This window comes from Budorcas taxicolor, chromosome 21 (genome assembly GCF_023091745.1).
Source record: "Budorcas taxicolor isolate Tak-1 chromosome 21, Takin1.1, whole genome shotgun sequence".
NCBI classification, from domain to species: Eukaryota; Metazoa; Chordata; class Mammalia; order Artiodactyla; family Bovidae; genus Budorcas; species Budorcas taxicolor.
The window spans coordinates 37,212,857-37,238,332 of NC_068930.1; the positions used below are offsets into that span (position 1 = coordinate 37,212,857).

Sequence of the window (25,476 nt, forward strand, 5' to 3'; positions counted from 1 at the left end):
TAGGGAAGAGGGGAGCGACTTTCACATACTTTAGGGGGAAATATTGATACAATCATTCTGAGGTCAGAGCAGTTAAAATGCAGACGACTTTACCCTGGACCTTTGGTTTTTAATAATTTGCCTTTCAGCTATTATTACAGCTGAGGTTATTTTTCAGTCTTTTTCTTTGAAACCCTTAAATTCTTAGATTGAATACCCCCCAAAGCTCTTATTTATGTGAATTATATATAGTAATATTTATCACATTTAGAAATTAAAACTGAAAAATGTTTATGAATTCATTAAAAAACAATACTAGATGCATTCCATGTTATTATCATAAGTAGTATTTTAGTGAAACACTGCTTCAGATGAGTGGAAAGCGTGGCATTGCTCTGCATCTTTGTGAATCTGTCTCATGTCTGGTTTAGTGTAACAGCTGGGTCCTCACAGCTGCCCCTGTGTTCAGTCTGCTGCCTGTTTCGTTTGGTTGTACTATGTGAAGAAAATCTGGCTAGAAAAGGAAGTATTTTCATATCCTTTCAGATAATTGTAGATACTCTTTGATATGACAACAAAACTCTCCAAGTAGTAGTTTCTTAAAGGTTAGTTGCAGTATCACTGAAAATACCAACAAGCCTGTCAAAATCCATTGGCTTATCTTGTACTTTGAATTTTTTTCTTGCATGGTTTTATAACTTCATATGGTCAGTTATTTGGAAAATGTGAATTCACTGAGTTGCGCAGACCTACCAAATGTTGACATGCTTTCTTTTTACAATATTCCCACCCCTACCTCCACACCACCCCTGAAAAAAGCCACATTTACTGATATCGCCGTTGACTTCATCAGTCACACCTTTTAAGTAGTGGGAAGTTGTCACTTATGCTGGCCAGTACCAATTTATAAAAATTCAGAATTTTACTTGAAGTCTTAAATTTTATCTTTAACAACAAATATATTGTTCAGATGTTTTTCCTTGAGGTACCAGGCTCCCTTGTTCATTTTTGAGAAAATATCTGCCAAACATTCCAGACTGACTAGTCAGCTATTCTTCCAGGTAAAAAGTGTGAACATTTGCAGTACAAGTGGTGCTCGCTCAAGTGCTTTCCTTCATGAGTCCATTGTACTTTAGCACACAGAGGTGCTTTATATGGAGTTCCCATTTCATCACCCAGCATATTAAAAAGATATGAAATAAGGGGCTTTAATTTCATCAGAAATGTTACTGCTTCACGAGGACATTCTTAAGTCAGACCAGCTTTTCTTTTTAATTGCCAGTGTGTGGCCAAAGGGTACAAAGGTACCTAAGGGGGTTGGTGCCACCATCAGCTTTTGTTTTAATCACTGTTACTTTTATACTGGTAATGCTAATGTTAGTACTTTGTGTCTTGTCTTGTTTTTTTAGAAAGAAAGACAATGTTTTAGTATTATGAAAATAGTTTTGATCTCACAGCTTCCTCAAAAATGTCTTGGGCCCTCCGACAGTCCTTGGACCAAAGAACTGCTGTTCTACGGAAATGTATATGCACAAAGATATTCACTGAAGCAGTTTTTAATAGCGAAGTATAGGAAACAATAGAATTGTCAAGCTGACAACCTTTCTCTGCTTGTTGTTGAGGGTATTAAGCTCTAAATACCTGCCAAGGCATCCACTGATGTGAATTATCTTTTTTCATATGTAGAATGGCACTGATTATGTACCGTCTTTGGGAGAACCGAAAAAATAGACATTTGAATAATTTTTTGTGCTCTGTGGTTCAGGTGAAGAGCCCTGATTGATTCCTGTTAAGGAAATGTTAAATTAAGACATATTTCTCTGTAGCAGTTAAAGAGAATGACACAAATTTATGTTTAATGAAATGAAAAAAAAAATCTTTATGGCATTAAGTGAAAAATTGAGAGAGACCTAGAAGATTTTAAGCCAAAACTGCTAACAGCGGGACTTCCTTGGTGGTCCAGTGGTTAAGAATCCGCCTGCCAATGCAGGCGACAGTAGTTCAATCCCTGGTCCGGGAAGATCCCACATGCCAAGGGGCAACTAAGCCCATGTGCCACAGATACTGAGCCCACGCTCCACAAGAGAAGCCCCTACAATGAGACGCCGGCGCACCGCAGCTAGCGAGCAGCCCCCACTCGCTGCAACTAGAGAAAGCCCACATGGAGTAACGAAGACCTAGCACAGCCAAAAATAGATTTAAAAAAACAAAAACCCAAACAGCCAACAGTGGCTACCCCTGCCAAGGCAAGTGGGATTTTGAGAATTGGGGTAGGGGGTAGTTGGCAATTTCTACTTTTTATTCCACATATCTCTGCAGTTGAAAAAAGATTTTTTTTAACAATGAAACCATTGAACATTTTTTTAGATGTATGTAGTTGTGATCAGCTTCATGAAGGCATATAATAAGGAAAAATTGGGGGTGGGGGGCAGTCATGGGAATCTGGATCTGGAGGAACTCTCACGCTGCAGGGCTTTGCTGCTTTGTAGGAATCTGCGGCGGATCCGGAAGTGTCAGCGTGGTCGAGAGCAGCAGGAAAAGGAGGGGAAGGAAGGAAACAGCAAGAAGACCATGGAGAACGCGGATAGCCTGGATAAACTGGAGTGTAGATTTAAGCTGAATTCCTACAAGATGGTATATGTGATCAAGTCAGAGGACTACATGTATCGGAGGACCGCCTTGCTGCGGGCTCATCAGGTGAGAACCAGTATTTGGAATTTCTCCACACGTCTCCCTCAGCCAGTATACCAGGATGCTGTAAGAAAGCACCAAAGACTGCGTGACTTAACAACAAAAACTTACTATCTTGACACTTGTAGAGGCTGGAAGTCCCAAGTCGAAGTGTTGGCAGGGTTGCTTTGAAACTTCTGAGGACTGTGAGGGAAAATCTGTTTCTTGCCTTTCCTAGCCTCTGGTGGTTTTCCGGCAATCACCAGCATTGCAGGGCTTGCATATTTCTGCCTTCGTTTTTACATGGTATTCTCCCTAAGTGTGTGTCTGTCCAAATTTCCCCCTTTTTAAAGGACGCCAGCCATACTGGATTATGGGTCCACCCTCCGACAGTATGAGCTCATCTTAACTAATTGTATCTGCAACAACCTTATTTCCAAATAAGGTCACATTCTGAGGGGTGGAAGTTAGGATTTCTGCTTGTGAATTTGTAGGGGGAGAGCTTAGTAATAGCTGGTGGCACCTTCTAGTAAAGCTACTCCCAGCATTCACATCTCCGGTAGTGTTGCTTGTGTGAATCCTGTCTGTGTTCACATGTGAAAGTCCTAGTGCTGTTATGGACCAGGTATTGTGCCAGGCCCTGAGACTACAGCCCTGAGATAGAGCATGTAAGGCAGTGTGATGATGTGCATTTCCAAGGAAAGAAACGAGGTGATCGGGGGTGACTGGCACACAGAGCCCTGCTTTTGTTGGGAAGACCTCTCTAAGGAGGTGACCCCTGAGGCCTGTACAGTGGTGAGGATCCAGCCTGGTGCAGAGTTGGGTTGGTACTCTTTAGGCAAAGGAAACAAGCAGGTGCAAGGCTGGGAGGGAGGAAAGGACTTCACGTGTTCAAAAAGCTAACGTCAGTTGCGGGGGACTTGCTTGGGACCTAGCAGTTGAGGCTCCACTCTTCCAGTGCAGGGGGGTGCAAGTTCAGGGAACTGGAGTCCCAAATGCCACATGGCAGGGCCTTTAAACAGTAAGTAAAACATCATTGTGTTTTGAGCCATAGGGGAAGTGGGATGCATGAAGTTGGAAAGGTGGGCAGAGGCCACATTATTTTTACGGGTTATGGTTTGGGTTTTGAGACACGTTGAGACTCTGTTGAGAGAGATGTAGACTGATGGGAGTGAGCGAACGCACCAAGTTGGACGGGCAGAGACCACTCAAAAGACTGCTCTCGTCCGTACGAGAGATGACTGCCCAGACTACCAGGATTATAGAGGAATTTTAATTAGGTTGGAGGGACTTCCCTGATGGTCCAATGGTTAAGACGCTGGAGCTTCCAATGCAAGAGGCATGGGTTTGATCCCTGGTCAGGGATCCAATATGCCATGCTGTATGCCAGAAAAGGATTGGAGATACAATTGTCAGGATGTGCTAATGATTGGATGTGGAGAGGTTTAAGAGAATGGAGAGCATTAAGGATGCTACCTGGTGGTTTTTGTTTTTTGATTTTATTTCTTTGCTTATTTTGCTTGAGTAACTGGGAAGCTTAGGGGTATGTGTGTTAACAGGAAAGGGTTATTACCAGGTTTGGGAGGCAGATCAAAGGACTACAGAACATTCAAGTGGGAAGCACAGATTGGGCAATTTAATGTACTTCTCTCTCGGTGCTGTGTGTTATATGTCTGCATGTCTGATTCAAATGATGTAGGGAGCTGGGAAACACCTCATTCATCTTTGTATCACCTTCCCTTCCTTGCTTATGGGCACCAACAAGTATGTTGGAGGTAGGAACAAAAACCTCCACTGAAGATCTGCTGTGCCCAACAATCTGATGGACAGAGTGGGATAATAGCAGGAAGGGATGGTGGGTTTTAAACCCTTTGCCTTGCGCCGTGACAGAAGTGACCAACAGCCTCATTGTCTCCCTCAGGGTACATTAGAATCGGCTGGGTTGCTGGTTTAAAAATACAGATTGATGGAAACAAGGAACTCTGTACACATTTTTCCCAAGACCTCCTCCTTCCCCAACATGCCACCACGTGGTGATGCTGCAGACCAAAATCGAGAAGCACTGAGCTAGTTCTGACCAGACCTTGGGTTGGCATTTCTCTGGGGGCTTTACCATCTGCAACTTGAGCCCCCATCTTTCCTCAGCTACTTTAGAACAAAATTGGATTTTGTATTCGAAGGGTTTTTCAGTCCTAGTTCATGGATGGTTTCTTCTTTGTTCTGTTTTGCAGTCCCATGAGCGTGTAAGCAAGCGGCTACATCAGAGGTTCCAGGCCTGGGTAGATAAATGGACCAAGGAGCATGTGCCCCGTGAAATGGCAGCAGAGACCAGCAAGTGGCTTATGGGTGAGGGGCTGGAGGGCCTGGTGCCCTGCACCACCACCTGCGACACAGAGACCCTGCACTTTGTGAGCATTAACAAGTACCGTGTCAAATACGGCACAGTGTTCAAAACCCCGTAACTGCAAAGCCAGAGCAGATAACTGGAGGGGGGTGGTGTGTGTGGGGGGCGCGTGTACTCGCACACACTGAAGAAACAAGGAAGATGCCTTTCAAGCCTCACTGGGCCTCTCTGGGACATGGCCACCTGATCTGTGCGTGGCTGGTGCAACCTGGCACCAAGTGGGCTACATATAAGGAACGTGTGATCCCTTACAAAGCCGGAGTTGGAACTTTTCCCAGGGGTTTTGGGTATTAGCCTGCCCTGGAGGGGAGGAAACCCACGCAAGCACAGGGACATGCAGCTTGCACACACCAGCAGAGTGGAGACTGGAGCCTCCTGGGGCGACTTTCAGTGAGGGAACCGGATGCTGTTCACACCTGGACGAGCTGGGCGAGCATCGACGACAGACTTGAGGAGGAGCCAGCGCTTAGATGGATTGTAGCTCTGATGGTCACTGCTCCTTTCCTCTTCTCCTCAAAAAGGAAAAAAAAAAAACTGGATTGGATTTTTCTTCCTGGTCACTTGAGCACATCTAGATCACCCATTAGGTTTTCTCTGGGACCTGCAGTTTGGCTTTGGGATTGATCATCTTGTGGATTTGATTCCTGATGAATACCTTGCTGCCCACCCTTTCTTCTCTCCTCTGGTTCTCAGCCTCAACAAGTTCAAATCAGTCGTCCTTTTTAGCTCCCGTGGAACTGTTTTGTACCTGCTTCTTTACTAGTCTACCCTAGTGCCATCCACCAGCTTTACTCACACACACACACACACAAACACAATTTTAACTTGGTTTTTCTTTTTTTTTTGTAAATAATGTACATACTGTCAATTTTTTATTAAAAGAAATATGCTTTGATGTGCTAGCATAACTGCTCTAGCTTCTTGTGTACCATAGTTCTATGTGGCTTCAGATTTAGTACCTATGAACAGATGTACAAGACATTTATTACACTTTTTACCAAAGGGAGTTACCGTTGTAGTACTTTTGTGTAAAACTTGTCTTCCTTCTTGCCCCACCTTTTTTTTTTTTTTGTAAATAAATAAAGCTTGGTTCTTACTTAAGGAATGAACTCTCAACATAAGTCCCTTGTCCTCACCAGAGAATACTGTTGAAGCAGGGATTTGGGCTTTGGTTCCTTATCTACATACAGTACAAAAACAAGATTTTGCTCTAAATAGTTAGCAGTCAGTTGTACTTGTCCCAAATCAAAATATCTCAGATTTAAAAAACAGAATTATTCATTCTTTTGGTACCTATTCTACCCCCTTATTTCAGCTGTTTGGAAATATTTTATATATGGGTATATTGTGCAGCTGTATAGTTTGTGCTTCTCTATTTTTTCTTACCTTTATTGGAAATGGGAGTGAACAGCTTAAATACCAAACCAGTGTTTGAAAGAAGTGTGTACACAGTGTGTGGTATAAATGGGGTTAGGAGGGAGAAGACTTGATACATTAGCAACTGCAAATGGAATATATATGTATATATATATTTTTAATTACATAAATTTAAAGCAGCAGATATTTAAACATGAGTGATTAGGATTTTTGTATGTGGGCAGCCTGGCTTTTCTGAACAAACACCAACTGAGCCCCTCCCAGGACTTTGGTGAATTTTTCTCCAGCAACCATTACTGTAGTCAAAGTAAACAACAGTGTTCCTGTGTGGTTTTGTTTGCTTTTTAATTAAAAATCCCTAATATCACCACCACAAAACCACATTTTGTTTTGCTCTGGACTGTCCTTATGAATGGTAAGCTTATCTGATTTTTAGACTTTTTTGTTGGGGGCAGTGGAGGAATGGGCAACTATAGGAGACTCAGCTCATATGTGTGAGGTGGCAGGAAAGGCTTGTGGGAGATTCTGGTGAAGCTGCAGCACTGCCTCCCTTGGAAGGTGGAGTGATACTGATGGGTTGGGTAGGATCTTCAGGTTTTCTGCCGGTAACTCAACCCACCCCCATCTGCTTGCTTAAGAAAGATCATGTTGACTTGGAGTTAATAGGGGGAACTGATTGAACCTGACCCAGGCAGCCCCAGCTATTGCTGTGTCTGCAGAGGGTTATGTCCAGAGCAGCTGCCTGCAGGTCAGGATAGGGTTTCAGGACCAATCCTACTAGTGCAACCAAAACGGAGCTTCACCTACAGCCAGGATTTACAAACAGCATTTTTATGTCTCCTGCCTTCTGACATCTGAGCTCCAAGCTCAGCTCAGCCTGTCTTAGAGCAGCAAGTTATATTTTAAGTCATGTTTGGTATTCTGTACTTAAGTCACCTTTCCCTATGATCTGCATTTGAAGTGTTGTAAACTTGGTCAGTATTTCTATTAAAATATCAGGGGTCGGTCATGTTGTGTATATACTTTTCTTCCTAATGATTTTATAGAGGAAGATTTCATCCCATTCCCAGGAGGGAGGTGGGGGAAAGCCGCCAGTAGACAACCAGAGTAACATGAGGGTGAAATTGGAGGTATTATGAAAATTCTGGTATTATGGCTTCTCTGAACTCATCAGTCCCTGTAGAGAAATGCATTATTCTGTTAGGCTCATGAATTCTATGTCTGATCTGCCATCTCAAAGTCTTAAGTTTCTGGCGATGGGCAGCAATTAGCCATATACATAAAACAGAACACGTAGTAGAGGAACCTGAGGTTACTGGGGTATAAAGCACTCCCTATTTAACACACGTCCGCCGAATGGCTTGAAAGCACCGGTCCCTGGCGCCCCCTTATGCAGACACAAGGACCATAGGCGAGGAGGTTCCGCTTGTAGCTTCTGAGACTAGGTGACCTGCATCTGCAGCAACCGAAGCTCCCACCAGTCATGCCTTCGGTCTGTCTCTGTACTAGGCTTTTCTCAGAATCAAAGCGTCAGACTTCCTGTTTTACTTAAGGATTTGCCCAGTGGCGACCAGCTCGGACCGAGATAAGACTAAAGCCTCAGAAGCGCAGCTTTTAGCTTTTAGCTTTCAGCTCGCTGCTCAAACTTCGGAGCAGCGGGGCTTCACTGAGCCGCTGGTGTTCCATGGAAAGCTGCCCGGGCCTGGAAGGCGCCTTTGAGGCGCCGGAACCTTTGGTTCCAGGCCGTGGACCGCGCCGGCAGCGCCTGGGGCCTTCCGGGGAGAGGAGAGAGGAGCGAACGCGCGGCAATGGCGGCGGCGCCGGCCCTGAAGCACTGGCGCACTACGCTGGAGCGAGTGGAGAAATTCGTGTCGCCGCTCTACTTTACCGATTGTAATCTCCGCGGCAGGTGTGGCCCCCTCGCCCAGGGCACTCGCCAGCCGCATCCACGAGTCTCTAGCCTCCCCTTCTGGGGGAAACCCAAGCTTCGGCCACATGGGCCGAGGGACAAAGTATCCGCCTCAGATAGTGCTGGGGCCCAGGAGGAGGGAGTGGGGAGAGACTGTGTCGTGGGGCAGCCCTCCGGGCGGTGGATGGAGGGAACGCGCATCCCCACCCGCCAGCTGGCCCACGAGCGCGCGCCCACCTGCCCCTCCCGCCCAGGCTCTTCGGAGACAGCTGCCCAGTGGCCGAGCTCTCCAGCTTCTTGACGCCCGAAAGACTTCCCTACCAGGAGGCAGTCCAGCAGGACTTCCGCCCCGCGCAGGTCGGCGACAGCTTCGGACCCACGTGGGTAACGCTCCAGAGAGAGGGCGGAGTTCCTGGGCCCCACCTCCCAGCTTGCTTGCCTCCCCTAAAAGCCTCCATTGTCGGCTCTCTGCCTTAGACAGTCACTTGGGGCAGAGCAGCACCCTCTGCTGGTTCCTCAAGCCTTCATGGAAGAATTTTCTCTTCCCCACTTCTCCCCTCGGGCTTCCCTGGTGGCTCAGTTGGTAAAGGTAAAGAATCCGTCCTCAGTGCGAGAGACTTGGGTTCGATCCCTGGGTTGAGAAGATCCCCTAGAGAAGGGACGGCAACCCACTCCAGTATTCTTGCCTGGAGAATTCCACGGACAGAGGAGCCTGGCGGGCTACAGTCTATGGGGTCACAAAGAGTCGGACACGACTGAGCAACTTCCACTTCACTTCTCCCAGTTCGGTGACATCTCTTAGGAAGGGCCCTCTAGGACAGATCACAGACCCCTGATTCTCTGCCTCCTTCCCTCACCTTGCTGCACACCCCATTGCTTCTTTCTTGTAGATCAAAGCTGAATACCTTGTGGTACTGCAGATTCTGGCAGAAAGTCTCCAGCCCTTGATGACCTTAATCATAGGAAGTATGTTGAAAGGACAAGGCTTTGACCCCTAGGCTCATCTTAGTGGTTCTGTTGCAGATGGTGGACCTGTTGGTTCCGTGTAGAGCTGACCATCCCAGAGGCATGGGTAGGTCAGGAAGTTCACCTTCGCTGGGAAAGTGATGGAGAAGGCCTGGTGTGGCGTGATGGGGAACCTGTCCAGGTGAGGAGCCCTGCCCTGGGTCGGGTATGGCCACATTTCAGCCCTGGTCTCTGGTGAAGCCACAGCTGAGTGGCTATGCCTGCAGGGTGGTATCAGGATTTCAGGACTGGATGAGTTTTTGCTTAGGCCCTTGCGTAATTGTTCCTTCTTATATTTAAGCGGATCACTGAAGGTCTCAACATAAGTAATGCGAAGCCAACTCTGCCACTGACTGGTCATCCTCCCATTCTGGAATGAAACTAGTTACTAATCAAATACAATAATATGTACAGCAGATGGACTTAGTAAGCCTTTACTAGGTGCTAGGTGCCAGACTAGTGGCTTTGGAGACTATATCACTTTTTATTTTTAATTTTTAATAAACTAGTTTTTATTATATGTAATAGATGCTTATGGCAGCTGGGGAGGAGGACTTTGAAACAGTTCTGGATAGTATAAAGTTTACAAAGTCCTCGTTACCTGAAATAATGGGTCTCTCCCTACCACCTCGCCCCCAGTTCCCCAGATGGAGCCACTATTAAGTACCTTGTTTATGTATCCAACTTTATCAGGTTTAACCTTTATAATCCTATGTGATAGGTTTTTATGGCCAGTGGCTCAGACGGTAAAGAATCTGCCTGCAGTGCAGGAGACCTGGGTTCAATCCCTGAGTCAGGAAGATCCCTGGAGAAGGGAAGCTACCCACTCCAGTATTCTTGCTTGGAGAATTCCATGGACAGAGGAGCCTGGCGGGCTACAGTCCATGGAACTGCAGAGTCAAACACCACTAAGCGACTAACACTTTCACTTTTCACAGACAGAAACTGAGATATATAGAGGGTGTTAGCACACTTGCTTGGGTCCACACAGCTTCCATTTCAGTTTGACTAACCCTCAGTCTTGGGTTGCTCTTCTGTGCAGAAAGGCAGCAGACCCCTCCTTTCCTCCCTCCCTTCCATGGCTCAGTGGATGTCTCCTGAGTGCCCTCTCTACGCAGGTCCCTGTGCTAAGCACTGGGGGTTTAGTGGAGAATGAAGCAAACCTTTCCCTGACCTCATAGAGTTTCCTTTCAGATGTTTATTCAGGAGTACAGAGGCCGTCAGAAGCCACCAAGGACCTGACACCTACCTAAGGCCCCACAAGACCAGTAGCTTTTCTGCTGGTCAACAGGTGCCGTTTGTCGGTCATGGTGCTGACTGCCGTTGGGGGTGGGGGGCACTTGCTATCAGAGGTCCCTGATTTGTCAGTCTTGGCCTTGGGAGAGAGGAGCTAGTGCTAGAGGTCTGGTAGAGGGGCTTGGCCCCCTTCAGCTTACACTTCACCAGAACTGTCCACAAGCCTCAGGCCCTGTCTCTTTCATTCTCCTCCTCACCAGGGTTTGACCAAAGAGGGAAAGAAAACCAGCTACATTCTGACTGACAAGCTAGGGGAGAAAGACCCCCGGAGGTGAGTGAGTCCCTGGACTATGGCTGACCAGTGCTGTAGGGGAAGGGGGCACCAGAGGGAGAGGAGCCGCCGAGGTCCAGAGAAACACATCCACTTTCAATACCACCATCTTCAACCCTCATAGTTTGTTTTTATTTTATTTATTTATTTTTCATAGTTTGTTTTTAAAAAGCAGGATATTTCTGACCGAAAAGATAGCATTTTAGTTCCTACATTAAATGCAGAAAAGCACAAAGAAGTAAATATTGATAATTCCCATTACCCCATCACCTAGAGATATCCACTATTAACAGCTCAGCATTCTTCCCAGAAATTTTTTCAGAGGTGGCGTTTACTAGTTGAGGTGGTATCTCTTTGATATTTTGGGTCCTGATTTTTTAAAATTCCATATTGTGCATTTTATGACACCATCAAAAAAACTCTGCTTAGATGTTATATTTTATTATATTCAGTGTTTATTAAACATTGTGTATCTGATGTTTCCAGACATGGGGACTATGATGGTGAATGATGTGATCTTTGACAGCAAGGGGGACTCACATGTACATATACAATTACAAACTGATGAGGTCTCTGAAAGAAAACACTCTGAATGGGAGAAGGCTCTTGTAGACCAAGGAGAGCACTAGGGGAAGAGTCCCAGAAGGCTTCCCGAAGGAAGTCATGTTTGCTCTCCAAAGACTGAGCAGAACAGCACCACAGCTTACTACACTGCTCCGAACAATGGCCTGCCTCTGTTGGCTGACAGATCGTTGCTCTGAAAGCTGGACCTGGGAGATCCAAACATGTTTTTAATGTGCTAAGAGGGTTCTGAGACCCAGGCAGTGCTTTGTATAGACAGCTTTGGAAATAAGTCTAAACAACATAATTCACACAGTTCCAAACTCGGCTACTTATCCTCCTCAGCCGAGGCAGAATGTAGGTGTAGTCTGCTGTTTCCATCGTGACCCTCTGTCAAACGCACCTGACATAACTGTGAGATCCTCTGGGTGGTAGATCCTGGGGGCACATGGGGAGGGGTCTGTCGGATGCCTCTCGGATCCTCCCTCCCCAAGCCCCAGAGTCCCCTACCAGTCCCTTGGCCTGAGGCTGCCTCCCCACATTTGTAGCCTGACCCTTTATGTGGAAGTAGCCTGCAATGGGCTCCTGGGGGCCGGAAAGGGATCCATGATCGCAGCCCCTGATCCAGAGAAGATGTTCCAGGTGAGCCGGGCTGAGCTGGCCGTATTCCACCGGGATGTCTACAAGCTCCTGGTGGACCTGGAGCTCCTGCTGGGGATCGCCAAGGTACTCAACACCCCCACCCCACCTGGATACTCTCTCGAGCCCTGTTTCAGGCAGGCTGTTTCTTGGGTCACATAGCTGGGGCTCCAGGAATCCAGAATAGAGAGAGTGTTTTGTGCCTGCCTGAGTGTTGAGAGGACTTCCCTGTATAAAGGGGAAGAGGGAGACAGTGCTGAGCAGGGGCACCAGCAGGAGCACAGGGTTGGTGGTAGGGAGGAACTCTGCTGAGAACCCATGGGAGATCAGCTGGGGTCTAATTTTGGAGCCTCTGCTTGCTTGAAATGGGGATTAAGGGGCAGAACCCTGCTGCAGGGCCTCGGGGAGGACAACCAGCGCAGCTTCCAGGCCCTATACACTGCCAACCAGATGGTGAACGTATGTGACCCTGCCCAGCCTGAGACCTTCCCAGTGGCCCAGGCCCTGGCCTCCAAGTTCTTTGGCCAACGTGGGGGTGAAAGCCAGCATACCATCCACGCCATGGGGCACTGCCACATTGACACAGGTAGGGCAGCAGCTGGCCAGGTTGGCTCAGCGGGGGGGTCAGGAGTGGTCTTGAAGACCTTGTTGCGCCCTGGAAGCACTGTGTTATTGGACCTCAGTTTTCCCCGTGTGTAAAATGGGGAAAGGGGAATGGACTGTAGGTTTTGCTAAATGTGCTCTGGATGGCATTATGCTAGATATTGGGGGAACGGGTAGGATTATTGAGACTGATGATCACAAAATAGGCAGAGACAGTTGCTGCCATGATGGAGGGAAGTATGGGGAGCCGGGGAGCCCAAAAGAGGCACTTAACCCATCTGGGTCTGGCAGATTCAAGAAGGGCTTCTTAGAGGAGGTGACCTTTGAACAGAATGAGGATGAGTAAGAATTTGACAAGGGTGCCCGAGTCCTCAGACAGGAGTGATGTGGAAGTAGTTGAGATGGGAATGCAAGCACAGGGGGAGGCTTCCTGGGGAGGATCAGGAATTCAGTTCGGAATCTGATGAGTCTGCAGTGTCAGAGGCTTACAGGAAATGACATTTTTAATGAACTTCCCAAGGTATTGATTCTGATGCAGCTGAAGTTTCTGAGCCACAGAATCAGGGCTTTCTCTGCTGTGCCAAAGCGTGGGATGTGGAGTTCTGGGCTAGTAAAGAAGAAATTGAGGAGGCCTAGAGGTTATGAGAGGCAGCAGTGCCTTGGGCAGGACAGCTGGCCCAGGCGGGTCCATCCAGGGAAGCGGTGCCCTCTGTTCTGGGATGTGTTCTGTGTGTGTAGGGGAGGGGCCACCCCTGCCGCTTCCTAAAGGATCCTCTAAACCCCAGAATAAGGCCAATCCAGGGACTGGGGCCCCCACTTCCTGACTATAAAACTGCCCCGTTAGCCTCAGCCATGTAAAAGTGACAACTCAGGAGAGATGCCACAGGACTCAGCAGGGGATGGGATGGGATGGGAGGAAGGCTACGGTGACCCTCTGGTGGCCCAGGAGGGGCCTGGTTGGATGCTAGGGGACAGGGGTACAGCTGGAGGTCTGTGAGGGGCTGGGGACCTGGCTGCTCTCCCTCTATCCTCACCCTCCTCCCCGCCTAGCCTGGCTCTGGCCCTTCAAGGAGACCGTGCGGAAATGTGCCCGAAGCTGGGTGACAGTCGTTCAGCTCATGGAGCGGAACCCCGAGTTCATCTTTGCCTGCTCCCAGGTCAGAGGGACGGCTGTGTGAGTGGTACCCGGAGCCCAGGGGGTGCTAGTGTGGGGTTCCCAGGGCTTCTCAGCCCACCCACTGAGCCCCAGGCACTCAGCCCCGGGTGGGGTTTATGTTGCTCCTGGCCAGCCCCAACCCCATCTGCCCCCAGGCGCAGCAGCTCGAGTGGGTAAGGAGCCACTACCCTGGCCTGCATGCCCGGCTCCAGGAGTTCGCCTGCCGCGGGCAGTTTGTGCCCGTGGGGGGCACCTGGGTGGAAATGGTGAGTGCCATCTGCAGCCCCTCAGTCTTAGGCCTTACCATCAAGGATTCTGTCCTCGGCTGTGCTGGTGACTTTCTGGAGGTCCTTCATGCCCTCTTATCAGTCCCTGGAATCCTAGGGCTCGGGACTCCCAGAGGGGTGGGGGTCTCAAGCACTGTGATGGGCCATCTGTGTGACCTGGCCCCAGATACCTCCTGTCTGGCAGACATTGGTTAGGCTGAAGTGAGGAGATGGACGCTTCCAGGGCACTGGCTTCCCCCAGTGTCAGAGCCCTGGCTTCTCTGGATGGGGTGGTTGCCTGAGTCCCTGCCCGTCTTGTCTGGTGCTGACCCCAGTGGCCCCCTTCTTCCCTCATGGCCAGGATGGGAACCTTCCCAGTGGAGAGTCCATGGTGAGGCAGTTCCTGCAGGGTCAGAACTTCTTCCGTCAGGAGTTCGGGAAGATGTGCTCAGAGGTAGGTGGGGAGCTGCTGCACCTGCAGGCAGAGGGGGCCAGAGCTTGTCCTTGAGTGAAGAGGGGCTGCAGCTGGGCCGCTCTGCTGCGCTCCCAGGTCCCCGTACCCCAGATGCCTTCTCCCTGCAGTTCTGGCTGCCAGACACATTCGGCTACTCCGCGCAGCTGCCCCAGATCATGCGTAGCTGTGGCATCAAGCGCTTCCTCACCCAAAAGCTGAGCTGGAACTTGGTGAACTCCTTCCCGGTGAGCAGGCCCTGGGGGGCCAGGCTTGGAGCAGGCCTGGGTCCCTCCTGGCCCGAACATCTCATCCAGGCTTATTGAGGAGTCCTGGACAAACCACCCAGCCCCCACCCAGGGAAGGCATGCCTCTCCCAGGGTCACACAACAGGGCGGGCAGGTAAGGGAGGCCCAGCTCTGCCTCAGCCCTGACTCTGGCCTCTCTCTTCCACCTATCTCCCTGCCTGAAGCACCATACCTTTTTCTGGGAGGGGCTGGATGGCTCCCAGGTGCTGGCCCACTTCCCGCCTGGTGACTCCTATGGGATGCAGGGCAGTGTAGAGGAGGTGAGAGGGCACATTGTGGCCAAGGTCGGGAAGGGAGGCAGGCTGGAGGGGGCCAGGTATCCAGCCGAAACTGACCGGTGTGAACCTGCCCCCACCTGTCCAGGTGCTGAAGACAGTGGCCAAAAACCGGGACAAGGGACGGACCAACCACAGCGCCTTCCTCTTTGGCTTTGGGGATGGAGGTGGTGGCCCCACCCAGACCATGGTGGACCGCTTGAAGCGGCTGTGCAATACCGACGGGCTGCCCAGGTCTGGCCTGGGTTCACTCTACCCCACCCTCTGCCCTTGCCCTGAGCCCTTCCTCTGCTCAAACTTTGGGCCCAGCACCTCCCCTCAACCTTGTTCCCTCCGATCCCAGATCATGGGCACCTCCCAGCTTCTACCCTGGAGGTGGGGTGGGAGAAAAGCCAAAGGTGGGAAGGGGCTTAAAGCCACTGAGGCAGAACTCTCCTGGGGGTGTCCAGACCTGGATTTGTCTGGACAGGGAGTCTTTTGGGGGTGGCTTCTTTCCGTTGGGGCTAGCTCTTGTCCCACTTGCATGGAGGAAGGATAAGTCGCATGGCCCAGGCTGGGAGACCCAAGCTTGCAGTCTCCCTCAGGGTGCAGCTGTCCTCTCCGGAGCAACTCTTCTCAGCGCTGGAGGGCCACTCGGGGCAGCTGTGCACCTGGGTTGGGGAGCTCTTCCTGGAGCTACACAATGGCACCTACACCACCCATGCCCAGGTCAGGGACTGGCTGTTGAGCCAGCGAGGAGGGGGCCCCCTAGAGTGGCCCAGACTGGGGGAAGAGGCTTGTGTTCCATGGAAGAGCTGAGAGGAGTGCAAGAGCTGGGTGCTCAGGAGCCTGAAAGTGGCAGGACTTAGCATCTCTGAGGGGGCAGGCTTTGGGGGCAGATAACACACAAGGCTTTATCCAGGAGTTCCTGGAGAGCATCAGGGGTTCTGAGCAAGAGAAGGGTTTGGCAGGGGGGGCCTGGGATGCTTGCTAAGGCTCTAGACTGAGTCCCCCTCACTTGGGCTCAGATCAAGAAGGGGAACCGGGAGTGTGAGCGGATCCTGCATGACGTGGAGCTGCTCAGCAGCCTGGCCCTGGCCCGCAGTGCCCAGTTCCTCTACCCAGCTGCCCTGCTGCAGGATCTCTGGAGGTCAGCCTGTTTTCTGTCCCCTGCCACCTGCTAACCTTACCCACACACCTCTGTGGCTGCCCCAGCCTCCCGGCCTTCCCCAGCCTCCCGGCCTTCCCAGCCCTGCCCTTGGCCCCTGCAGGCTCCTGCTCCTGACCCAGTTCCATGATGTGGTGACTGGGAGCTGCATCCAGCTGGTGGCAGAGGAAGCCATGTGCCACTACGAAGGTGAGGCTGACAACATTTCCATGGCTCTCACACCCAGTGCAGCGCCCAGAGTGTCCCCCGTGGGACATTCAGGGGTCACCCCGACCCCCTGCCCGCCCATAACCAACCAGTCTCTTCCTAGACATCCGTTCCCATGGCAACACACTGCTCAGTGCTGCAGCTGCAGCCCTGTGTGCTGGGGAGCCAGGTCCCGAGGGCCTTCTCATTGTCAACACGCTGCCCTGGAAGCGCACTGAAGTGCTGGCTCTGCCCCGGCCTGGTGGGGCCCACTGCTTAGGTATGAGCTGGGGAGAAGGGTGGCTACTGTGGCAAGAGGGATCAAGGCCAAATTGAGAGTCAGGGACATTCCCCTGGGGGTCTCTGCCCCGGGGTGCCCTAGGCCAGAGAGGAGGAGGAGTGTTCACCCGCTCCACCCTACCTTACCCTGCCCCAAGTATGGTTCCTGAAAGGTCAAGAAGGCTGCACTGACGCCCAGGCTCCTCCCCAGCCCTGGTCACTGTCCCCGGCATGGGCTATGCTCCTGCCCCCGCCCCCACCTCACCGCAGCCCCTGCTGCCCCAGCAGCCTGTGTTCGTAGTGCAAGAGGTGAGTGCTGGCGCATGGCGGTGGGGCAGGGGCTGTCCTGGGCTGTCCCTAACAACGTGGAAGTTCTGAGCTCCCCAATCTGGAGCAAGTGGCGAGGCAGAGCTAGGGCTGGGGGTCGGGTGGGCTGTTGGTTGTGGGAAGCCCCTGCAGACCTAGCCTCAAGGCCCCCTCCCACCAAGACTGACGGTTCTGTGACTCTGGACAACGGCATCATCCGAGTGAGGCTGGACCCAACTGGCCGCCTGACATCCCTGGTGCTGGTGGCCTCCGGCAGGTGCTAACCCCTTGCCCTCTCCCAGTGCCTGGCAGGTGGACCCCAAACCTCTCGTTCCCTCTGTCCCCTGGCCACAGCTGACCACAGCAGCCCACGAGTGGCTCTGGACTGGGACCCACACATGGAACAGGGGCTACTCTCCCTACTTTCCACCCCGCCCACCTCAAACAGCTGGGGAGATCAAGGTCATTCAGTTGTACTGATGTCCATGTCCTTCCAGGGAGGCCATTGCTGAGGGTGCCGTGGGGAACCAGTTTGTGCTGTTTGACGATGTCCCCCTGTACTGGGATGCGTGGGACGTCATGGACTACCACCTAGAAACACGGTGCGGGGTGGGTAGGGCTCCGGGCGGCAGTGGTAGAAATACGAACGAGTGTACTGGGCCCACTCCACCAGACTGTCCCGGCTCAGCGCCTCGCCCCTCTATTCCACAGGAAGCCAGTGCTGGGCCAGGCAGGGACCCTGGCAGTGGGCACTGAGGGTGGCGTGCGGGGCAGCGCCTGGTTCCTGCTGCAGATCAGTCCTAATAGTCGGCTCAGCCAGGAGGTTGTGCTGGACGTTGGCTGCCCCTATGTCCGCTTCCACACTGAGGTAGCAGGGGGCAGGGTGGTGGGGTATCTTCCCTGGGTGTGGCTGGTGAGGAGGGGCCAGCCCCTTGTACCCCCACCCCCCCACAGGTGCACTGGCATGAGGCCCACAAGTTCCTGAAAGTGGAGTTCCCTGCCCGTGTGCGCAGCCCCCAGGCGACTTACGAGGTCCAGTTTGGACATCTGCAGCGGCCCACCCACTACAACACCTCTTGGGACTGGGCTCGATTTGAGGTCTGCCATGGGGTGGTGTGGGTTAGAAAGTTTGGCTCCTCCCTGGCTGGGGAACGACTAGTTGTGTGGTATGGGGTGAGGAGGAACATGATGGTTCCTGGCATGTATGCCAGGCATTGTGCCAAGTGCTTTATGTTCAGTTTGATATTCATGCCCATTTGGTGGGGTAAGTACTCTTAATCCACCTTTCCCAGATGAGGGACTGAGGCTTAGACAGGCTGTGGTGTGCCCAGGGCCTCCCGAGGTAAGAGCTGGAATTCAATCAATCATGAGGTCCCAAAGCATCCCTCAGTCTAGGACAAGGAGCTCTGGAGCACACGGAGGAGGGGGGCCACCAAGTGGGTCTCTGATCTACGCTCCAGGTGTGGGCCCACCGCTGGATGGATCTGTCAGAGCATGGCTTTGGGCTGGCTCTGCTCAATGACTGCAAGTATGGCGCGTCAGTACGGGGCAACGTCCTCAGCCTCTCGCTGTGAGTGGGAGGCTCCCCCAGGGACTGGTATGGGATCCTGGCCTTGCCAGGATAGAACTGCAGCAGCTCTGGTCTGTCCCTTTCCCACCCTTCCCACCCCAGCTTGCGGGCGCCTAAGTCCCCTGACGCCACCGTGGACATGGGGCGGCACGAGTTCACCTACGCGCTGATGCCGCACAAGGGTGAGTGCTGCGCCCCATACCCCTCTGCCCTTCTCAGCCTCTGCTGCCGTAAGTGGGGAAAACGTTCATAGTCCGGCGCTCTGACCGCATGTTCCACCACACGTCCCTTTTCCGGTCTGTGCCCAGGCTCGTTCCAGGACGCTGGCGTTATCCCTGCTGCTTACAGCCTCAACTTCCCCCTGCTGGTGCTGCCCGCCCCGGGCCCGGCGCCCGCCGCCGCCTGGAGTGCCTTCTCAGTTTCCTCGCCCGCGGTCGTGCTGGAGACTGTCAAGCAGGCAAGGGGTGGGGTGGGGTGCGGTGGGGTGGGGTGGGGTGCGGTGGGGTGGCGCGGGGCGGGGCGGGGCCTAGTGTCGGCCCCACCCACCACCCACCTCCCTCCGCAGGCGGAGACCAGCCCCCAGGGTCGCACGCTCCTGCTGCGGCTGTATGAGGCCCACGGCAGTCACAGCGACTGCTGGCTGCACACGTCGCTGCCGGTTCAGGAGGCCGTCCTGTGAGTTGGGGCGTGGGGTGGCAGTGGGGGTCTTGCCCTTGCGGGGCCCTCATCACCTCCTGTTCTGCAGCTGTGACCTCCTGGAGCGCCGCGACCCTGCTGGCCCTTTGCTCCTCCGGGACAACCGCCTGAAGCTCGCCTTTACTCCTTTCCAAGTGCGGTCCTTGTTGCTCGTTCTGCAGCCCCCACCGAACTGAGTCCCTGAGGGTGGGGTTTTGTTTGTGGAAGGCTTTGGCAGCGCCTCAGTTCTGCCTCCTGAGCCTGAAGCAAGGGTCAGTTATCTCTTAAACAATAAACCTTTGGCTCAGGAAACCTGCTGGTAGCCCCTGCTCAGTCCCCTCAGGGCCCATCCTCAGGCTTTGAGGGGACAGTTTTTACCCCAGGTATTTGGGGCAGGGGCAAGACCCAAGGTTATCTGTGTATGCAGCGTCTGGATTGCAGCCCCCATGAGAGAAAGCCAGGATACTGGTGACCATAAGCTGACTAAAAGACCATGATACAAGACGGTGTTCTGGGGCTTCATGGTAGTCCAGCAGTTAAGACTATGTGCTTCCAGTGCAGGGGGCATGGGTTCAGTCCCTGGTCAGGGAGTTTAGATCCCACATAGGAAAAAACAAGCGGCGCTTCCCCCTGTACCCACAGATAGAGGGCTTGGGGCTGAGGAGGCCTGGTGGGTGGGTTCTGGCTGACCCCCACTAGGAGGAGAGCACTGACTAGTCTGAACGAGGCTAGGGGAGCAGCCACAGGCCCTGAGGAGTCCTGGACTGGAGGAGCAGTAGAGTCTGGGCTAACTGGGCAGGGAGTCTGCACCACCCATGAGGGGCCATCCCTGCAGAGGCCATGGCCCTCCTGTCCTCAGGACTGGGCAGCAGGCCCTTCACATTCAGCCTTCCCAGACCTTCTGCAGTCAGCCCAAGAAGTGCCGAGAAGTTCAAGTTTATGCATTTACTAAAAATTAGCATTTTTCACATGGGCTTTAAAAATGGCGATAGTGGGGTACAATTAAAAATGTAATTGTGTAGGAAATGGCCATAGGGTCAGAGCATCCAGTTCCTGCAACTTCGAGGAAGCCACACAGGCCCAGATCCAGGGTGCCAGGAGGAGGGGTGGATACAAGCAAGAAGAGCCTCTTGCTAGGAGGCTGAGGTTCCCTCAGGCTCCAAGGATGGGGTGTCAGCCTTGATCTTTCGGGTTCTTTGGCGGCCTAGGGAAGGACATGTGGGATGGCAGTCCCTGGCCAAGGACTCCCCAAGAGCCTCCCTTCTGCCTTTGTTCACATGCTCCTCCCACCCACACTGCCATCCCTTCCTCCTGGGGAGCTCGCTGCGGCAGTCCGTCCCTCCCCAGAGGAAGTTGCTGAGGAAAGCCCACCTGAGGTTGCTTTTCGCCTCCTTCTCTTCCCTTTGTCAGGGACCAGGGGGGCTTCTGGGTCCTGTTGGAGGCTGGTCCCCTCGGGCACCTGGGCTGTAGTCTGTTTAGGAAGTCCTCTCTGTGCCCTTTGTGTCCTTGAAGGCGCCTTGTTTGGAGATGGAGGAACCTGGGTGGAGAAGACGCAGGTCCGCAAGGAGCCCAGCAGGTCAGGCAGGTGAGGACCCTGCTCTAGGAGAGAGTGCAGGGATGGGGAGGAGCAGGGAGCCATACCTCCACTCCGACCTCAGGACCCTGCTGTGCTCCCTGGGACTTCTTCTTGCGGGACTTGCCCCCTGCAGGACATTGATGCTGATGGGCTTGGAGGGTTCTGTGGCCTCGGCCCCCTTCTCTAGACTCCCACGCTCCCACTCTGGAGGGACTCCCAGGGTCGGAGAGGGGGACTGGGATGGAGAAGGGTGCTGTAGCCCTTGCACAACTAGTTGTTTCTGCTCTCTTGTTACATTAGGAGTAGTTTACCTTTGGGTGCTAGGGGTCCAGGATCCCCCTAAAATGGAATCAGCAGAATTCAGGAGTCAGCCTGGTAGGGGTAGTTTGCTTGGAGAGGCAGAATCACATCTGTCCTTCCAGATCAGTGAAGCCCTTCCCCAAGGAAGCCTGACTGTCCCCTCCCCACCCTCCAGGTCAGCACCAGCAGCAAGGTCCCCCTGCTCTGGGGCTGCGCCACTAGCAGCGACCCTAGGACTCAGAGGAGGGGCAGAGCATAGCACAGGGAAGGCTTAGACCCTCAGACCAGTGTGACCCCAGGTCCTTCCATCCCACCAGCTTCCTTGGGTCTGTTTGCCTGTACAAGCGTTAGAGCCCAAACCTGGAACCAGATGGTGCGGCCATGCCGGTCCCGCAGGGAGCTCATGCCTGGTGCGCTGTAACACCGCAGCCAGGCTCGGAAGGCAGCAAAGTCCTCCTCCCCGCTCTCCGACCCGTAGCCTTTGCCCCCTGTGGGACAGAGGAACCAGGTGGAGATCAGAGGGGGGACTTAGGCAGGGAGGAGGGGGAGCCCAGTTGGACCTGGCTCAGACCTCAGCTTCACAAGCTGATGGATCGAGTCAGGGGGCCCAGGCTCTCCCTCCTCCAGCTGTGTGACCTCAAGCTGGTGTCTTCCCCACTCTGGGCCATGGCTTTCCTATCCTGAAGTCGGATTAAGAATCCTTGCCCTGCCTGCCTGGAGGTATAGTCCATTTAGAAATAACTAGGTCAACGAACTTCCATTCTCTAGGCAGGGAACCAGGCCCAGACAGGGGCAGGAACTGTCCCAGGTTACACGATATGCCAAAGCAAAGCCAGCCAGCCATCTTTGCCTCTCAGGCCCTCACCCAGCTGGACCACTTCCTTGGGCACCGAGTGGCACAGCTCCAGCAGGTCAGGGTTCTGCAGCTTGGCCCTGATCTTCTGGCTCAGGGTCAGCTCCGGGCTCTGGAGAAGGGGCAGGGGTAGGACCTGGATGTCAGCATGAGGCAATGCTGCTCAGAAGGCAGCTGATCCCTCAGGGAACAGACCCCTTCTGAGCTTGGCAGGACACGGACAGTTCATCGGCACCCCCCATCACCTCCCACACACGCACGCACACACATTGTAGACACAGGCTGGAACTGAGAATGGACCTGCTCGAGCTGAGCCGCAGACACCTGACCCAGCCCTGACCCTCGTCCGCCTGCCTGAGAAGGGCAGGCGCATCCCTCCTGGTGCCCTCACCGGCCTGCGCTGCTGCAGGGCCTCCAGAACTGTGCGGGCCTTCTCGAAGGGGGGGATCCTCAGCCTGCAGGGAGGTGGAGAGGGGTGCTAAGCAGAGGGGAACATGAGCACACCCAGACACCCCCGCCCTCAGGCCCAAGGCCTGCCTGCTGACCGGTACAGGATCTCCGCCCGCAGATAGTTGCCAATTCCATTAAAGAACCTCTGGTCCAGCAGGGCCTCACAGATGGGCCGGTCAAAGGCCTTGTCTGCTAGGTTTCGTAACACATTCTCCCTGGAGGGACACAGCCCGGGCACATAAGACCCAGTCTGCCTGCCCGCCCCCTGCCCCTCCCTGCCTCCCAATGGGGTAGGGGAGAGGAGCTGGGGGAAGCAATGTCTGGGTGCCAGGGGAAGAAACAAGTCCCAATTTCCCATTATCCCAGCCTCCGTGGTATTTGGCAGCAGGAACCTCCATTTTCTGTTAAAAATGGGAACAACGATGTGGGATTTCAATTCATTACAAAAGGTTAAAAATGCCAATCTAAAGGAACATGCTCAAGAAAACACTTGAATCTATGTGTATGGTTTGCATGTCACCAGAGTGGCTCAGATTCAAGATACTTTTGGGAACAAGGTGATCACAGGACCTCAGGTGTGCCTGCAGTCTGGAACTCCCTGTCTAGGACTTCCAGTTGCTTAGACATGAAGATTTGACATTGGTGGGGTCATCTCTTTTCAAGATGCTGAAGATCTTCATGGAAGCTGGCACTGGCTCTGTTTAGCAGGAGTGAAGGGGGCAAGTCCCGGCTGGTGAGTGCCCCAGCACCCCCACGGGTCTCTCCTCACCACCTTGAAGAGGAAATGAATCTTGCTTCTTTGAGAAAAAGGTCATGACAAGACTGACTCAGTGGTGGGCATGAGAAGCAAATGATACAGGGGCCAGAAAGTTTGAGGGGGTAAAAGTAAAGTGGAAGTTCAGCCTGGGTGGTCAGCTCTCAGAGGGAGGCAGATCCCCACAGGCTTTGCAGCTGGAGGACCAAATAAGCCAAAATGCTCATCACACAAGAGAAACTTCAGAACCACCTGGCAAAGAGTTAACTTGTGGCCTGACCCACCCCACCGACCCACCCCCACCCCCCACCCCCAAGAAAGGTGAAGCGGGAGAAATCCAGGACAACACAGACGCTTCCCTGGGAGTGCACGTGGGGTCACGCCTGGGAAGGCCAGGAATCTGCTGCCTTCTCTGGGCCAGAGATGCCTTGACCCACCCCAATAGGCAGCCGAAAGGCATGCCTTCCCCCAAGAAAGGATTTGCCAAGTCCCACTCCATGCCTTCCTGTTTGTGAGTCTTGTCAGAATGCTTTTACTTTAGAGCTTTGCACTTTCCTGGTAGCTCAGCTGGTAAAGAATTCGCCTGCAATGGAGGAGACCTCGGTTTGATTCCTGGGTTGGGAAGATCCCCTGGAGAAGGGAACAGCTACCCACTCCAGTATTCTTGCTTGGAGAATTCCATGGACAGAGGAGCCTGGCAGGGCCCCAGTCCATGAGGGTGCAGAGTGAGACATGACTGAGTGACTTTCACTTCACTTTCACTTTCCCTTCCCCCTGCCCTACCTGAACTAGCTCTGTGGGAGCAAGGACCACATCCCTATTGATCACTGCTGAACCCTCAACACTTAGAACTGGACTGGCACCAAGCTGAGACACGTGCATGTTTTATCTTTAGAGGAAGTGGATGACACTGGGCCATCTTATGTGACCTGCACCCCACCCCAGCTGGGGCTCTTAGCCCGCCTCAGGCAGAAGACAGGCACAGAGACCACGGGACACAGACTGGTGGGCAGGCACAATGTGGGAGACCACAACCTGCTTCAGAAGCCATGTCATTAGTGGTCCTCTCCCCACCTCCTTGAAGCAGTTCCTTCCTGCTCAGCCTCCCTTCTTGGGCTGTGAAAGCCTCTCTACTTTTCTTCTTAGCCTTCTGAGGGTACCAAGCAGTGTGGGATGCTGATGAGAGCCCCAGCTCTGACACAATCGGCCATGTCCTCCACCTCTTGCCCCCACCTCCTCTTACAGGTTTTGGGTTTCCACGTCCATTAGCTCAGGGAGTTGTCCCTAGGAAAGGATACTGTCTTGGTCTACAGATGAAAGGACTGAAGCCCAGAAGGGCTGGAACTCGCTTCTCATTGGCCAACAAGGCACTAATGAGCCGCGTCTGAAGCCCAGGACTGTATTGCTCACACCTGGTGCTGGCCCTACCTGAACTGCTCATACTCCAGCAAGACACACGGCCCGCGGCCTGGCTGCCACTCGCCCCCGAGGTCCCAGCGGCCGAATCGGCGGATGTCCACAAAGCAGAGGGCAAGTCGGGGGCCAGGTGGAGCTGTGTAAAAGCGCAGGTGGGCGTGGGGTGGCAGCGCATCGCTGGGCACCAGCTGGAAGGAGCCCGTCATGCCAAAGCGAAAGACAAGGGCCAGTGGCTCCCGCGGGGGCTGGGCCCCAGGCAGGGGGCTTAGGGTCAGGCGCAGCTCCTTGCCGCGGGCCAAAGCCGAGATGCTGTAGGCGCTGCTCTCAAAGGGCACCTCAGGGTTGCGGCTGACAGGTGACTTCTCCACACACCCGCCAAAGACCAGCTCCCTGCATGCCTCGTTCACAAAGTGGCTGGCCAGATGCAGTTCAGGGCCCTCGGGCATTCTGTGGGGGGGGTGGCCAGGCCCTGTGGGGAGGATGACAGCAGGTTGGGCCAGGTGTGCATCCAGTGAGGCGGCAATATCACTCCCAGTTTTCACAGGAGAACCCAGAGGGTCAGAGGGGGGCATGGTCAATGGGAATTGGAGGGAAATCAGCTGGCTTGGCCACAGCCCCTGCTCTGTCCCTCCCCTGCCCCATCCCCACCCCCATCCCCAAAAATGCTGAGAAAGCCCAGGATACTGGGGAGCTCTGACTAGGGAAACATGACTACCTTGTTCATTAACACCTTCCATGGGCTTCCAGGAACACTTTCTGATTTTAGAATAAAGTCCATATCCTTCCTGGGCCCA

General features: G+C 53.2%; 3 protein-coding genes and 1 long non-coding RNA gene across 7 annotated transcripts in view; 2 read left to right on the forward strand and 2 right to left on the reverse strand.

Moving 5' to 3' along the window:
• The window catches only part of SIN3A (SIN3 transcription regulator family member A), a 61,742-nt gene extending 55,624 nt beyond the window's left edge, over positions 1 to 6,118 (forward strand). The window contains exons 20-21 of one of the 2 annotated variants that reach the window (XM_052659772.1): positions 2,451 to 2,676; positions 4,881 to 6,118. In XM_052659772.1, coding sequence (XP_052515732.1) covers positions 2,451 to 2,676; positions 4,881 to 5,111 — 457 coding nt within the window. In that variant the 3' untranslated portion in view covers positions 5,112 to 6,118. The remainder of the gene's footprint in view (positions 1 to 2,450; positions 2,677 to 4,880) is intronic. The other variant, XM_052659773.1, reaches the window with a different exon arrangement.
• LOC128066704 (uncharacterized) lies at positions 1,911 to 8,713 on the reverse strand. 3 transcript variants are annotated; one of them, XR_008201240.1, is made up of 3 exons: positions 8,661 to 8,713; positions 5,405 to 5,562; positions 1,911 to 2,734 (listed from the first exon to the last, which is right to left on the reverse strand). It is a non-coding gene; the product is annotated as an uncharacterized LOC128066704 (long non-coding RNA). The 3 variants fall into 3 exon arrangements; XR_008201239.1 differs by having other exon boundaries at positions 5,405 to 5,565; positions 8,577 to 8,683; XR_008201238.1 differs by having other exon boundaries at positions 1,912 to 2,734; positions 8,577 to 8,710.
• Positions 8,214 to 19,722, forward strand: MAN2C1 (mannosidase alpha class 2C member 1). Its single transcript, XM_052659775.1, has 26 exons — positions 8,214 to 8,339; positions 8,594 to 8,719; positions 9,363 to 9,486; positions 10,841 to 10,911; positions 12,021 to 12,198; positions 12,508 to 12,697; positions 13,765 to 13,871; positions 14,026 to 14,136; positions 14,498 to 14,590; positions 14,719 to 14,835; positions 15,060 to 15,155; positions 15,259 to 15,404; positions 15,755 to 15,878; positions 16,178 to 16,299; positions 16,421 to 16,506; positions 16,628 to 16,783; positions 16,994 to 17,091; positions 17,271 to 17,365; positions 17,586 to 17,690; positions 17,800 to 17,956; positions 18,043 to 18,186; positions 18,549 to 18,658; positions 18,761 to 18,840; positions 18,967 to 19,115; positions 19,224 to 19,333; positions 19,404 to 19,722. The coding sequence occupies exons 1-26, from the start codon at positions 8,239 to 8,241 to the stop codon at positions 19,528 to 19,530; spliced, it is 3,123 nt and encodes a 1,040-aa protein (XP_052515735.1). The 5' UTR covers positions 8,214 to 8,238; the 3' UTR covers positions 19,531 to 19,722.
• Positions 19,723 to 20,352: 630 nt separating this feature from the next.
• Positions 20,353 to 25,254, reverse strand: NEIL1 (nei like DNA glycosylase 1). Its single transcript, XM_052659778.1, has 9 exons — positions 24,695 to 25,254; positions 22,608 to 22,727; positions 22,454 to 22,517; positions 22,075 to 22,174; positions 21,570 to 21,697; positions 21,221 to 21,248; positions 20,975 to 21,036; positions 20,705 to 20,870; positions 20,353 to 20,537 (listed from the first exon to the last, which is right to left on the reverse strand). Exons 1-9 carry the CDS (start codon positions 25,252 to 25,254, stop codon positions 20,467 to 20,469), a joined length of 1,299 nt encoding a protein of 432 aa, XP_052515738.1. The 3' UTR covers positions 20,353 to 20,466.
• Between the last annotated feature and the right edge of the window lie 222 nt (positions 25,255 to 25,476).